At 35.6% G+C, this 13,820-nt stretch overlaps 1 protein-coding gene across 3 annotated transcripts; it reads left to right on the forward strand.

Moving 5' to 3' along the window:
- The first annotated feature begins 228 nt into the window (after positions 1-228).
- On the forward strand, positions 229-5,850 carry LOC103937262 (protein DETOXIFICATION 45, chloroplastic). 3 transcript variants are annotated; one of them, XM_048565426.1, is made up of 15 exons: positions 229-441; positions 751-1,133; positions 1,794-1,912; positions 2,010-2,153; positions 2,299-2,480; positions 2,774-2,909; positions 3,348-3,444; positions 3,533-3,633; positions 3,922-4,085; positions 4,277-4,348; positions 4,458-4,574; positions 4,665-4,760; positions 4,878-4,999; positions 5,275-5,332; positions 5,539-5,850. In XM_048565426.1, the coding sequence occupies exons 2-15, from the start codon at positions 772-774 to the stop codon at positions 5,554-5,556; spliced, it is 1,788 nt and encodes a 595-aa protein (XP_048421383.1). In that variant the 5' UTR covers positions 229-441; positions 751-771; the 3' UTR covers positions 5,557-5,850. The 3 variants fall into 3 exon arrangements, with proteins under 3 accessions (XP_048421383.1, XP_048421379.1, XP_048421386.1); XM_048565422.1 differs by having other exon boundaries at positions 5,546-5,850; XM_048565429.1 differs by having other exon boundaries at positions 5,584-5,850.
- The last annotated feature ends 7,970 nt before the right edge of the window (positions 5,851-13,820 follow it).

Genomic DNA, 13,820 nt, shown 5'->3' on the forward strand with positions numbered 1-13,820 from the left:
TTGAAGAAAATTAACGAACAAAAATTATCAAAAGTATGTGAGAAGTAAAATGAGATGTGTGAATAACACATCCCTAAATCAAATAAGAATCAATTTTTGATGAAGCATACGGAAGAGTAAAATGATGATTCACATAATTCTTCATTAATTTAAGGGAAAATAAAAAGGTGTCATTTCATGAGGTGGCACGTGCTTAATATCCTGAGAGCGATGATTGCACAAAGGGAAACGCAAACCTCGTGACCAGCCCCCGTTCCCCACGATTATTTGCAGCAGCGTTCGCATCCGTGCCCATCAGCCATGTAAATGTAAACCCAACCACGGACCACTCTTGGCCCCTCTCTCTCTGTCTCTCTCTCACTCACGCACTCAATTCTCCCTCTCTCTTCTTCTTCCTCACTGCAAAACCCCAATAATCTCGCTCTCTCTCTCTGCACAAAGGTAACTCCTCTATTTTCTCTTTACTCTCTCTCTCTGTTTCCCCTGTTTTTTTTATAAATTTTCATGGGAACCAAACAGATTGTTCGGGCGCCGCTTTAAATGTTTCGCAGTTTTGTTTTCGTTTTTGTCAAATGTGCTGTACGGATTGTGGTTTTCACAAATTTGAATTTTTGTTTCGGAAAAGTGGGAACTGATTGTTTGATTGTGCAAATTTCGTTTCTTTTTGCATAATTGAGGTTTAATTACTGGTGGTAAGCCTTGGTGTTCGGAAATTCTGATAAATTTTGGATTTTCCTTTTGATTTTGAAGGAATTCCAAGAACTGGTGAAAATGGCGGTTACCCAGGTCAGAAGTGGCGCCCTTTCTAACGGATTAACCGCCGGAGCCAGTGACCGCAACCCGATAACTCGAAAGTCCAGGTTGTTTAATTCATTGCACAGAAGGGGAGATTGTAATATTGTAGCAAGAAGTGGTAGGAAGGATTTGAGCAATGCAAATGCTGTGGGGAGATACAATCTGTATGCTACACGAAGAGCACTGTGCACGCCGCTAGTGACACGCCGCAGAAGACCCTGTTTCCCGGTGGTGGCTAATCAATTGAGTTCGGATTTGGGTGTGGGATCCTCTGAGGTGGAAGGAAAGTTGGGTTTGGAGGAAGTGGAAGCTCTCATAGGTGTAGGGAGTGGTGACCTGTAAGACCTTATAGCCGACATTACCTTGTTATGTTTAAATTTTTGGTTGCTTTAGTTTCTTGAAATGCTGCTTTTATTGTTGTGTAACTTTTATTTTTTTTTTCTTGATTGATGCTCTTACTTTTGTAATCTTGTATAATTCTTCTTAAAATTAAACATAAAATAGGCGCATTAATGGAGTTGCATGTTGCTTTTCTCTAAAATGCTTGGTAGCGATCTGTCTAAGTTGAACTGCGCCTTTTACTTGCAACGAAATTCATATGTTTCTTTTCAAATTTGTTAGAAACTTATCGTTTGGAAAAAAAAAAAATTATGAGTTTGTAGAGTGGCTGGTGACTGAGCATGATAGCTTTAGATAAAATTTTCTACTTTTTATGGAAGCCTCCCAATCCCTTCATCTTCTAGTCCCTCCCTTCGTATGTGGTTTGGTTTATAAGTGCAAGCAAGCTAATTTTGATTTTGTTCACTTAATTTTGATATTGAAGCTTATATGAGAAATATTACTGTCAATAGCTTTCGGGAATTGTCTATTTCAGCGAGTCTCTGAAATTGTTATTATTACTCTTAGTTTTTAGTTGATGGGGAGTATGAACTTCGCTACCTATGTTAAGCATTGTTTTTTGTTTGTTTTGGGTTGGAGTTTAATAACATTTCTATCAGTGAAACATATTCTCCAGATGTCAAACGCGAGCTATTGATGCTTTCTTTACCTGCAATTCTGGGTCAGGCCATTGATCCATTAGCACAACTAATGGAGACTGCATACATTGGCAATTTGGGTTTGTTTCACTCCTTTAAATGTGTTCAGTGACTGATAACTGTATAATTGATTTGAATTTGGAGCTCTTTACTTATTTTGCTTTTGTTTTTCCATAGGTTCTGTGGAATTGGCTTCAGCTGGTATTTCAATGAACATCTTTAATTATATCTCAAAGATATTTAATATCCCTCTCCTCAGTGTTGCTACATCTTTTGTTGCTGAAGACCTTGCTAAGAGTGAAAGTAAAGGTTCTATTTCAGGTGAAGTTCAACTTTTGTTTTACTTCCCAGTCATCTTTGTTGTACACATATTTGGTCAGTTCTTATGTCTAAATTAGAGCAGAGATTACTCAAACCCTTTTCTTTTTTTTTTTTGGCAATCTGATTTTGGCTAATTTTCATACAGAAAATGGTTGTCTAAACGGCAATACTAATGGTAAACTCAGAACTGTTGATGGAGTTGTTGAGAGAAAGCAGCTGTCTTCAGTGTCTACAGCTTTATTGTTAGCAGTTGGGATTGGAATTTTTGAGGCCGTGGCCCTGTCTTTGGGATCTGGGTTGTTTCTAAATATGATGGGCATATCATCAGTAGGTTACCTGATCTAAAATTACATCTCATACTGATTTGTTTGTCTGCCTTGTCTTATATCTTTTTGCAGAATTATACGAACTTTAGTTTTGTGTATACATAAATGTAATTATATATATATATATATATATGTGAACAATTACTATACAAGTTTCGAGGTCTTGTGCATGTGCGATTACTTAATTTGATTTTTTATTTTTGGTTATGAGGGGAGCACATACGTTTTCTGGTTTCCCCTCTCATCTTTGACTGTTTATTTTAAGGAAGATCTTTGTCCCCTCGAATATCACAGGACTCACCTATGCGCATTCAAGCACAACGATTTCTTCAACTAAGAGCATTTGGTGCTCCCGCAGTAGTAGTGTCTTTGGCTCTTCAAGGAGTTTTCCGTGGATTTAAGGATACAAAAACTCCAGTACTATGTCTAGGCAAGTTTTTGGTTATATATTTTTAAACGTTCAAGTGACATCCTTTATAGATAGCAGTATGAATTTGTCATGTGTGACTGCTGAAATGCCCGGTTAATCTATTGTCATCAGCATCTTTGCTGAGGGGAGAGCACTGGGGAAGTGGTGTAACACTTTGTTATCCACTACAATGCTATGTATTTGTGCTACATGTCCAAATGGCCTTTAGCATCTTTTGATTGAACATGAAATAATTTGAAGCTTTTGGGATGGAAACTCTAATTTTCTATAAGGTGTACAGCCACACACACAGCCACACACACACACACACAAACAATATTGGTCTGTTATTCTTGCACAGTGTATTTATAGTCTTGTCTACAACTTGTTGATTTCCATTTTTTTCTAGTCTAGCTTGAATGCTCCTTCAAGTTAATTGATGTATTGTTATTTGTGCAGGTATTGGTAATTCGTTAGCTGTGTTTTTGTTGCCCCTCCTTATTTATTATTTTCGTTTGGGTGCAACTGGTGCAGCCATTTCCACTGTTATATCTCAGTATGTGATTTTCAATAGACTTTCTGTAAATATTACCCTTTTTTATTTGTAATTAGAAACTGAATTTTATGGAATTTCTGTTTTTCAGGTACACTGTCACCTTTTTAATGATCTGGTTTCTAAATAAGAGAGCTATACTATTGCCTCCGAAGGTTGGATCACTACAATTTGGTGGATACCTTAAATCAGGTAAGTTTTATTTCCTTTTATTGAACGTTTTACCCTCTCATCTATCTGAGATTCTGAATATATACAGCTTTATTCCAGCTCTCTGATTCATTGATTTTCTTGACTATCATAGTAATTCACTATTTCTTCCGATTCAGTGCATATGTATCAGGGCAGTGTATATTAATGTTTCTTTTGTCTTTGTGTTGGTTGTTAAACTTCTTTCATTACCCCAGTGATAATTCTCTCGTCTTCATATTCAAAGTTTGTTACCTAATTGCTTTTGGTAACAACTCTACGATGTTGTAGGTGGCTTTCTTCTTGGACGAACTCTTGCTTGTCTTACAACCTTGACATTGGGAACATCAATGGCGGCTCGTCAAGGTCCAGTAGCTATGGCTGCTCATCAGATATGTATTCAAGTATGGTTGGCTGTATCCCTTCTAACTGATGCAATGGCTGCATCTGGTCAGGTTGGACTCACTCTTTTTATCATCGTTGTCTGTATCTTACTTGTTTCCATTATTGAATCAGCATGTGAAGCCTACGTATAATTTCACTAAAATTCACTGATATTTGTCTTCTCGAATTGGAGTTTTTTGAAGAATTGTGTCGTTGTATATGGCATCAAAGTTATGAAGAGCTAAAATGTCTCTATTTGCAGGCCCTGATTGCAAGTTACTTATCAAAAGGTGAATACAAAATTGTGAAAGAAGTTGCTGACTCTGCGTTAAAGGTATTTGTTTTTTTTTACTTATGTGTGGTGTAGTTTTGTTACGTTGCATATGATTGTGTAGTTTCTTGATTTCAAATACGATAAATTTACGTGAATGCTTTTTTTTCAGATAGGATTGTTCACAGGTGTTTCCTTGTCTGTAATTTTGGGAGTATCTTTTGGTTCTCTAGCTACGTTGTTCACCAATGATCCTGAAGTATTAGCAATTGTTAGATCTGGGATATTGGTACGTATTCAAATTTATGTTTGGTGGTATATTAGTCTAGATTTATGCAACATGTCTTTAACATAGGTAACGATGTTTAATTTTCCACAGTTTGTCAGTGCTAGTCAGCCTTTAAATGCTCTAGCTTATGTTTTCGATGGCCTCCATTATGGTGTTTCAGATTTTGCATATGCCGCCCGCTCCATGGTAAGCTTGCTCCCTTAGAAGAGCCGAAGTTATTCAGTCATGTCTTTATTATTGCTTTGATTATGAAAGTGTACATATTTCTGTTTTTGTTGCTGACAAAATCTCTATTATTAATAGATGGTAGTGGGGGCATTATCTTCCGCATTTTTGCTATATGCTCCTTCCATCTTTGGCCTTCATGGAGTTTGGCTGGGTTTGACTCTCTTCATGGGCTTGCGCGCAGTCGCAGGCTATGCCAGGTAATAATATACCATGTCAAATTTTTAATCGTGAATATAGTACTCTCTTCAATAACCAATCCAACTTTTAAGTAAGTGGTTGGTTTACAAGTTATAACTCCTGATGATAATAAATCTAAGGCTTATATTGCTAAAATATGAATACGGCATTTGCTTATTTTCCTAGTAGAAGAGGCATAATGATTATTCAGGTCTGCATTTTACGTTTATCAGCATCATCGCTATCTCTGTTGCTGCTTATTCGTATCTTTATTTTTCTTCTGTTCTCCTTTCAGATATCTGTCAAAATCAGGCCCGTGGTGGTTCGTGCACAGGGATTTCCAGATAGCTCAGGTTAGTGAACATTCGAAATTCTTCTAATGCTGCATTTTTCTGTTTTTATTTTTGTAAGAACTGCAAAATATTTTCACTCTGGTTCTTGACGGACTAGTTGGAATATGCCGATGAAGCTGTTAAAAGTTAATGTTGTCGCCGCCTCATCTATTTTTTCCTTTAAAATTTAGAGAGAGGATTTATATGAACTATGAACATGTTTCCTGGTTTTAGAATGTGCCTAAAACTGCATGATCCACTTCCTTTCCCAGCTAGCCACTTGAGATTGGCAAAATCAATTCGATTGAATGATATCATAGGCCGAGTATCTCCCACAAGCCGAAGAGAGGTTTCAGCTGCGAATTGCGCGTTTGTTTCAATATTTGTATTATATGATTATGTATTTTTATATTCATTGATAATTTTTGCGTACGAAAAACAGACCTGAATATTCCTTTTGTAAATTCCAGTTTACCTTTACTGTGATCCTTGTGGTGAAAAAGTCATAATAAACACATGTGGTGAGTCATGTTAGCAAATACGGTCCAATTCCAAACTTTAGTTATAAGACCCCAGGGTTTAAAGTCTTCATGAGATTGTTTTCCTTGAAACAATGTAGCTTCTACTTCTTGGATACATCTCTCTAGGCCTTGACTTCACCAAATTCACACTCCTTCAGTTGTCGATCCCCCAAATCCCCAACGCTTGACAACGAGGCATGCCGTCGGGCTCTCCAGCCACTGGATGCTGGGTTGGAAGCTGGTGTTAAAGTTTCTAGCTACACAAAAGGACTTCGAAAAGCCCGTGACCATGGCGTAACATACTTTCTTTTTGGTAACTAGAAAGCGAATTCAATTGAAATTTGCGCACTTATTTGTTGAAACAACATAAAATAAAGGGTTAATCTCAGTTTACCATCCTGAAGTTTATTGGTTTTCAACATTTAATACATGAAACTTTTTTTATCTTAGAGTGGTACATAAAATAAAAATTTTGGGACATTTTTACACATTCGTTAAGAAAGAAAGTGGAGATTAATGGCGCCGAGGGTTTGGTTGAGGGAATTGAGGGTGTGTGTGGAGAGGGTGTGCATAGGAGAGAAGGGAGGGAGGGGGTCGGGGGTTGAGGTAGGGGACAGTCCATAAACTTCCTTTTTTTTTTTTTTTTTTTTTTTTTTTTAATTTTAAAATATTTATGTGGCCCTTATGACACGTGGCGTCTAGTCACTGTCCACGTAAGCACTACGTCACCAGTTAACGGTTAATTTAATAGCAAAATAATGAAAGTGTCCCTCAACGTCATCAGTTAACGGCTAATTTAACAGCAAAATAATAGTTTATATATTTATGATGGTGATATAAACTATTATTTACTTATGAAGAAAATTGACATCATAATCTACCTATAACAATTATATATAAACACAATTTGTACATATTGTAATGAAAGAAAATAGAGAATAAATAAATACATGCTAAATAAGCCACTTAGTACTACGGTTTTGTGATATTATTTGTAAGTAAGAGATCTTATATTTGATTCTTCCTAAAGGTGAATTTGAACCACATTATTGTGACTCACCTTGTGAGGTTTAACTCACTCTCCCACTCTTTTAGTATAAATAATATCGTTAGTGCTAAAAAAAAAAAAAAAAAAAAACCCTGCTAAATGTATCGCAACAGGTAGAAAATATAAAAGGATGACTTTATATGTACGTTGATAAAAGATAAGCCATGTCATCATTTGAATCAAGCTAGAGGAGGTAAATACAAAGAAGATGACCCTTACATTTTATTTAGTGTGAAAATTGAACTTGCCAATTTACTCGGATTACGGTTTTGTTTGATATTTAGTATGAAAGTGGCCATAAATTACATTAAAAACAAATTAGGGTTAAATATGAGTTAACCCGTCAACTGAAGGGCATAATGAGAAGTTAATTGGGCGAAAAATATGATCAATGAGTTTAATAGTAAAACATGAGGATTTATCCTAAAATGTGCTTGGGAATTGGGTTAATGTGCAGCCCATGTGAAGTGGGCAACATTTTACTATTACGTAATTACTCATCAACCCTAAACTCTGAACCCTATCAAACATATTCGACTTTTGGTGGTATGTACTCATCAACAATTTTTTAATTAGCACCCAACAAAATACACTACTCATATATAAATATATTCATTCAGATTGATGAATTGATGATGATAATAATACAAAGACGGTAATGCCTCCGGTCAAATTTGTACAGCTCGGCACTATGGAGATAAGATTGGTTTTGATGAGTCGCTTCATCGTCATCCCTCAGGCCACTTCATCTTCATTCCTCAGCACTATGTGTTTTATCTGTCAGGCTTGTGACATCTGTAACCTCAACATATGGCGACTCTGAAAACTTATCTACACTGAAAGCGCATTGATAAGTGAAAATTCTATTGCAGGAGAATTTTCTATCCTTCTATTCTTATCTTTTTTTTATCCCTTCATCTCACATATTATTTTTTATCTTATTATCTTTATAAAAAAGTTAATATAAGATGTTGACGTAGTTTAACCGTAACCGTTCAAATAAGAGAAGATAGAAGAGTAGAGAGATTAGGAGAGTAGAGTTCGGATCGAAAGACAAGCACAGTGAGGCTATAGCGGCATAGGCCATTGAGTCCATTGTCTTGGGACAAACACATAATTAATTTTCACCTGATAATACTTGCATTTTAAGCGCTCAGGCACTAAGTTAACACAGTATTAACTATTCATTTTTACTCTACATTGTGTCTTACGATTTACACGGTTCATTTTTATATTTTCATTGAAAAACCATCCATACGCAAATTCATTTAAGCCAAAAGCATTTAATTATTTTAATATGGACTAAATAAATAAACAAATACAGTATTTTTTATAAACAATGAAATCTTCATGGTAATACTCAAACTGAAATGATTTTTTTTTTGGTAGAAATGATGCTTGAATTAGAAACTAAATTAATGAATTTCTAGAATCACAAGATTACACTGAAGAATTGGTCAAAACAATTGATTTTAGTCTTGTGTTGTAACGAAAATTTTGGTTTTCCTTCAATGTTTTTGGTAACTTAAATATACTTGGTATGATTATGTTTTTTTTTTGTGAGCCTTTAAATAAACTATTTATTTAAGGGCTTACTCCTGTGGTCAAATTGAGAGCTTTTCACCGTCTGTGTTAGGGCATCCTTTCTTCAGAGATTAGAGAATTTGAGGTTTGATTCTTTGTGAGTTTGTAAGCTTGTAAGGATTGGCTGTATGAGAGGAAGTGAATATTGAGAGATTTTTTATTTGTCTAACAAACGAGAGGATAACTACATAACGAAGATCTAATATTTCATATTTGTTTATTGGAATGTCCATCAAATGCCTGGGGATGTAACTGTAGCACCGATGATGTGCTGATGCTCAGTAAGCAACACACTTATGATCATGCAAGCCATGATGAGTCAGGAACTGTGAGTGGCAGCTGCAATCACCGACAACCAGCAACAAACGTGGCCAGCAGCAGTGGGCATCGACTGAACCGATTGCAACCAGCAACAAACGTAGCCATTTTGAATGACCACCGACTAGATTCACCAGCCATATCAGTCGGTGTGGTTCCACCATTTTTGAGGAAATCAAATAGGAGAATGATATAGACTTGTCTTACAAGACAAATCTATTTCAAGTTAGTAGAACAAAAGGAAGGAAAGAAACCAATAAGGTGTAAGTGGGTATTCAAGACGAAGGATTCGAATGTAAATGTTGATTACAAGGAAACATTCAGCCATGTGTCTACAATGATGCATTTAGGGTGATCATGGCGATTGTTGCTCATTACGATTTAATTTTACACCAAATGGACGTTAAAACTGCGTTCTTAAATGGTGATTTAGATGAGAGTGTGTATATATATATGAGACAGCTAGAAGAGTTTATAGAAGAAGGAAAGGAGAAACTAATGTGAAAATTGAAGAAATCTATCTATGGTCTCAAGTAAGCATCGAGACAATGGTATCTTAAGTTTCAAAGGGTGGTGAAAGAGTATAGTTTCATTGAAAATCCCTCTGATGCTTGCATTTACATGAAGATCAGTGGGAGCAATTTTATTATACTTGTTCTTTATGTGGACGACATTCTCCTTGCCACAAATGTTGCATGTTTGTTAGATGAAACTAAGTCATTCCTGCAAAAGAATTTCGAAATGAAGGACCTTGGGGAAGTAACATATGTCCTTGGAATTGAATTAAAGAAGATAGAAGGAGAGGATTACTAGGGTTGTCACAAAAAGGATATATCGAAAAGGTTCTTAAAAGGTTCAACATGTCTTCTTGTGGAACCACAGAAATGTTGATCTCAAAGGGTGGTAAACTAAGCAAGTCTCAGTGCCCTAAAACTGATTTAGAGAAGAAAAACATGGAGGAAAGACAATATGCTTCTTTTATTGGAAGCTTGATGTATGCACCGGTGACGCTTATTGGAATGTAGCAAAAATAGTTTTAAGATATCCTCAGAAGACCAAAGAACACATATTGGTTTATAGAAGTGCATATAATCTTATATTGGAGGGTTACAGTGGCTCAGACTTTGCTAGGTGTCCAGATGATCTTAAGTCCACATCAGGGTTTGTTTTCAGAATCGCAAGTGGTGCTATTTCATATAGAAGTATAAAGCAAGCAAGCAACAATGGTAGCTTCAACCATGGTGGCTGAGTATCTTTCTTGTTGTGAAGCCAGTAATCAAGCTATTTGATTGAAAATTTTCATCTCAGGTCTAAAAATGGTTGATTCAATTTCAAGACCGATTCATCTTTTCTTTGACAATAATGCAACCATATTCTTCACCAAGAATAACAAAAGAGACTAGGGCTATGTTTACTGAACCCTTGTACAGGACTACACCAGTTTTAGTTTCAAGAAGCATGTCACAAAGATGAGAGTTTTGGTAAGTTTCAATGCAGTTGACTAGTGGAAGCTAAGTATTATTTAAAGAATTTTCTTGTTTTCTAGTTGCCAAGTTTGTTTATTTATCATATTCAAAGATTACTAAGGATTCTTGACTAACAAAGTTGAAACTGTGAGGTTGTCAAAGTTTTCCCTTAAATATGCAGTTTAGTTGAGAATGTTTGTATATATTTTATATGCATAATGGTATGACAATCTGTGCAATTGTTATCAAGATTAACAACCATTAAGATGAATTGTTTTTTTCAATTCGAAAGAGGACCATGTACTGAGATGATGATGAATACATATGCATACTTTTTCAATACAATAATTTTCATATCTTGTTGGGGTTTAATGAGTTGGCCAGCTTTGTAAATATTATTATGGGGATAATATTCAAGTTAAAGAATATGTTACCCTTTAGTCCTTTACAGATGTTGGTTAATGACCTAAACCTGGAATCATGATTTGTGTCAATATTGATCTCGTGGCCATTTAAGAAGAATCTCGCATTAAGTTTAGCAATGGTTAACCAAGTGTAGCTCTAGTGAGAAAATGTAAGTTTTGAAGAGATCTATACACTTGGTTAGCACTTGTTATTCACGTGGGAATATTAGAGATCTACATTGACAATGTTTGTGAGTTGATAAGGAATATGTATATTAGGATTCATTAGCTTGAACACTCATGATATTTCTAGAAGTCTTTCTAGCTGATATGAATAAAGGATTTCACGGTGATGAGGTTAAGATCAATCAGGATTACTTAATGGGAAGAGTCCTAGTTGATTACCACTGTGTATGGTATATATATTAGGGTCCCTGCACTCTCTCTAAACACGCAAGCTCACAGAAACTCAAACCCCATTCTTGAGGCTTCGCATACAGAATAGGAGAGTTACAGAAGAACTCTAATCTTAGTAACATGTCATCATCGTCAGGTTAGTGGTTATATTTGGTCTTATGAATTACATGTTTCCACATATGTTGATGTTACATTGAGTTGATTATTTCCTCTTTATTTATCAATGTGCTTCCTAGCTACACCATTTATTTATTATTGTATGTCGAAGGTATTGTGATTACTATAAGTCTCCAGAGCTTCTCACTCAGTTCACCGCTCTTCTTGGATAGTAGTTTGACATCAAAGATTTGGGTCCTCTCACTTATATTTTAGGCCTTCAAGTCATTAGTGATTCCATTGGTCCTCACATCTATCAACTAAAGTATGCTCATGATCTTTCTCAGATATTTGACATGGTTTCCTTGAAACCCACTTCCAAGCTTCTTACTGCTAAGGTATCTCTCACGACGTCTAATGGGTCTCTCCCACTATTCTAAAAATCCTTGACCAGCACCTCCTAGGCCTCATCTAGCATCGCCTAGGCCTCGCCTAGCGCTGCCTAGATGCTAGGCGGCTAGTCACCTTTCTGATTAGTCTTTAGGCATTTGAAAATTAAGAAGGTACGCCTAGACTTACTTAGGCATCCGCCTAGCTTGCCTAGGCGCCCACCTAACCCGCCTAAACCCGTCTAGGCACCTGCCTAGGTAGCTACTCTCACTTAGATAAAAAATATTTAATTTTCATTTTGCATTTTATTTTTTCAATAAAATGTCAGGGACTTGTTGAACACTTATTATATGCTTGTTCCCCATAGTTTCAATATTTCTGATACTTTACGATCTATATGTCATTTTATATTGCAATTTATATATACAATTACGTGTTTATTAAGTATAAATAAGCACTTGTTTATACAATATATAAGAAATTCACTAATCCACCTAGGCGTTAGACCCCAGCCCACCACCTGACTAGCGTCTAGCGTCGTTTAGAACCTTGGTCTCTCCTTGCTTCTCTTACATCCTATCGTGAGTTAGTTGGCTCCTTACAATACCTTACTTTAACTCATCCTGACATATCTTTTGTTGTTAATAATGTTGCTGAGTTCCCCTCGCACTATTCACATGATTGCTGCCAAATGGATTCTCCGTTACATCAAAGGTACTATGGATTTTGGCATCACTTTGACTCCCCATCTTGCTTCTGCAAAATTATTTACTTATTTTAACGCTGATTGAGCGGGTTGTCCAGATACTCGTCGCTCCACCACTAGTTACCTCATTTATCTTAGCACAAGTATCATCTCTTGGTGCTCTATATCAACTGACAGTGACCCCATCTAGTGGTGAATCTGAATACAGGTCTCTTGGTCATTCTTGTGCCGAGACTACAAGACTTTGTTCTCTTTTTTTGTGAGCTTGGGGTTTATCTATGTTTTCTAGTTTTACTTCAGTGTGACAACCTTAGTTCCACCTATCTTGCTACTACTCTAGTTCATCATGCTCATATTCGCCACATTGAACTTGATTATCATTTTGTTGGTGAAAATGTGGCTTTCGGTAGTCTTCACGTTTGCTACATGTCTTTTTTCGATCAGCCTGCCAACCTTCTTACAAAAGCTCTTCATCAACCACGTCATGGTGTATTTTGTTTGAAACTTGTCCGCTAAGGATCATTTAGTTTGTGGTGTGGAGTTAGAATAGAAAATAATCTGGAATCATCTCTGTGATTAATGGAATGCAATATCAATTGTACTTAATTTAGGATTCCTACTACATATGATTTTTCTCAAATCCTATAATATTGTAAACATCGTACATGCCTGAAGATTCAAGCACAATGAGCTGAAATCCCTATGAAAGTGTGTACTTGCAGGATGATACGCCACTTATATTTATATGAATCATTTGTGGGTATAACAATTTGCAGGCTTCATATCTATTATATATAAAAAGAACACAAAAGGTGAATAGTGTTTTGGTGTCATAATGCTTTACCAAAAACAATTGGACAAAAATGCTCCCAAAACAAAAAACTTCAAAGGCATCCCAAAATAATGCATCAAATAAGGAAGGGCATTTTCGTTATTTTAGTTTTATTTTTTAATAATTAATGATTTTGTGGTTTTTTTTTTTTTTTTTTATAATTAGTACCTCACAATAGGCTAGCAATAATGTGATTCAATTTATCTATTTTTAAACACTTTCAAAACATCGTAAGAGGCGTGTAATGCTGGTTATAAATTCGCACGCGGATAATAATGTGATTAAATTAGTTGTCAAATGATTGTGTTTTTTTTTTTTTTTGTTGTAACAAACGATATTATTTATATTAAGGGGAAATGAGGTGGGCTTAGTCTCATAATGGGATAGCAATAATGTGATTCAATTATTTGTTTATTAAATATTATTCTCTCTATTTTAAACACGTTCAAAATATCTTAAGCGACCTGTAATGCTGACTATAAAAAAGTCTTTTGCACGCGGATAATAATGTGATTAAATTAGTTGTCAAATGATTTTTTTTTTTTTAACAAACAATATTATTTACACTAAAGGGGAGGGGGTGGGCTTTGCCTCAGAATGGGCTAATAATAATGTGATTCAATCAATTATTTATTAAATATTATTTTCTCTAGTCTTAATATAAATTCTATAAAGACTGATTTTATTATGTGAATTCAGCTGCTTTAATTGGTTTATGAGGGGTTTC

The sequence above is a fragment of a genome, unplaced genomic scaffold (genome assembly GCF_019419815.1).
Source record: "Pyrus x bretschneideri cultivar Hongxiangsu unplaced genomic scaffold, Pyrus_bretschneideri_v1 Contig10, whole genome shotgun sequence".
Lineage (NCBI taxonomy): Eukaryota > Viridiplantae > Streptophyta > Magnoliopsida > Rosales > Rosaceae > Pyrus > Pyrus x bretschneideri.

Coding starts and splice junctions, on each gene's coding strand:
- LOC103937262 (XM_048565422.1), top strand. CDS start 772: ATGGCGGTTACCCAGGTCAGAAGTGGCGCCCTTTCTAACGGATTAACC. Junction 1,913..2,009: donor TGCATACATTGGCAATTTGG/GTTTGTTTCACT, acceptor GTTTTTCCATAG/GTTCTGTGGAATTGGCTTCA. Junction 5,000..5,274: donor GCAGTCGCAGGCTATGCCAG/GTAATAATATAC, acceptor TTCTCCTTTCAG/ATATCTGTCAAAATCAGGCC.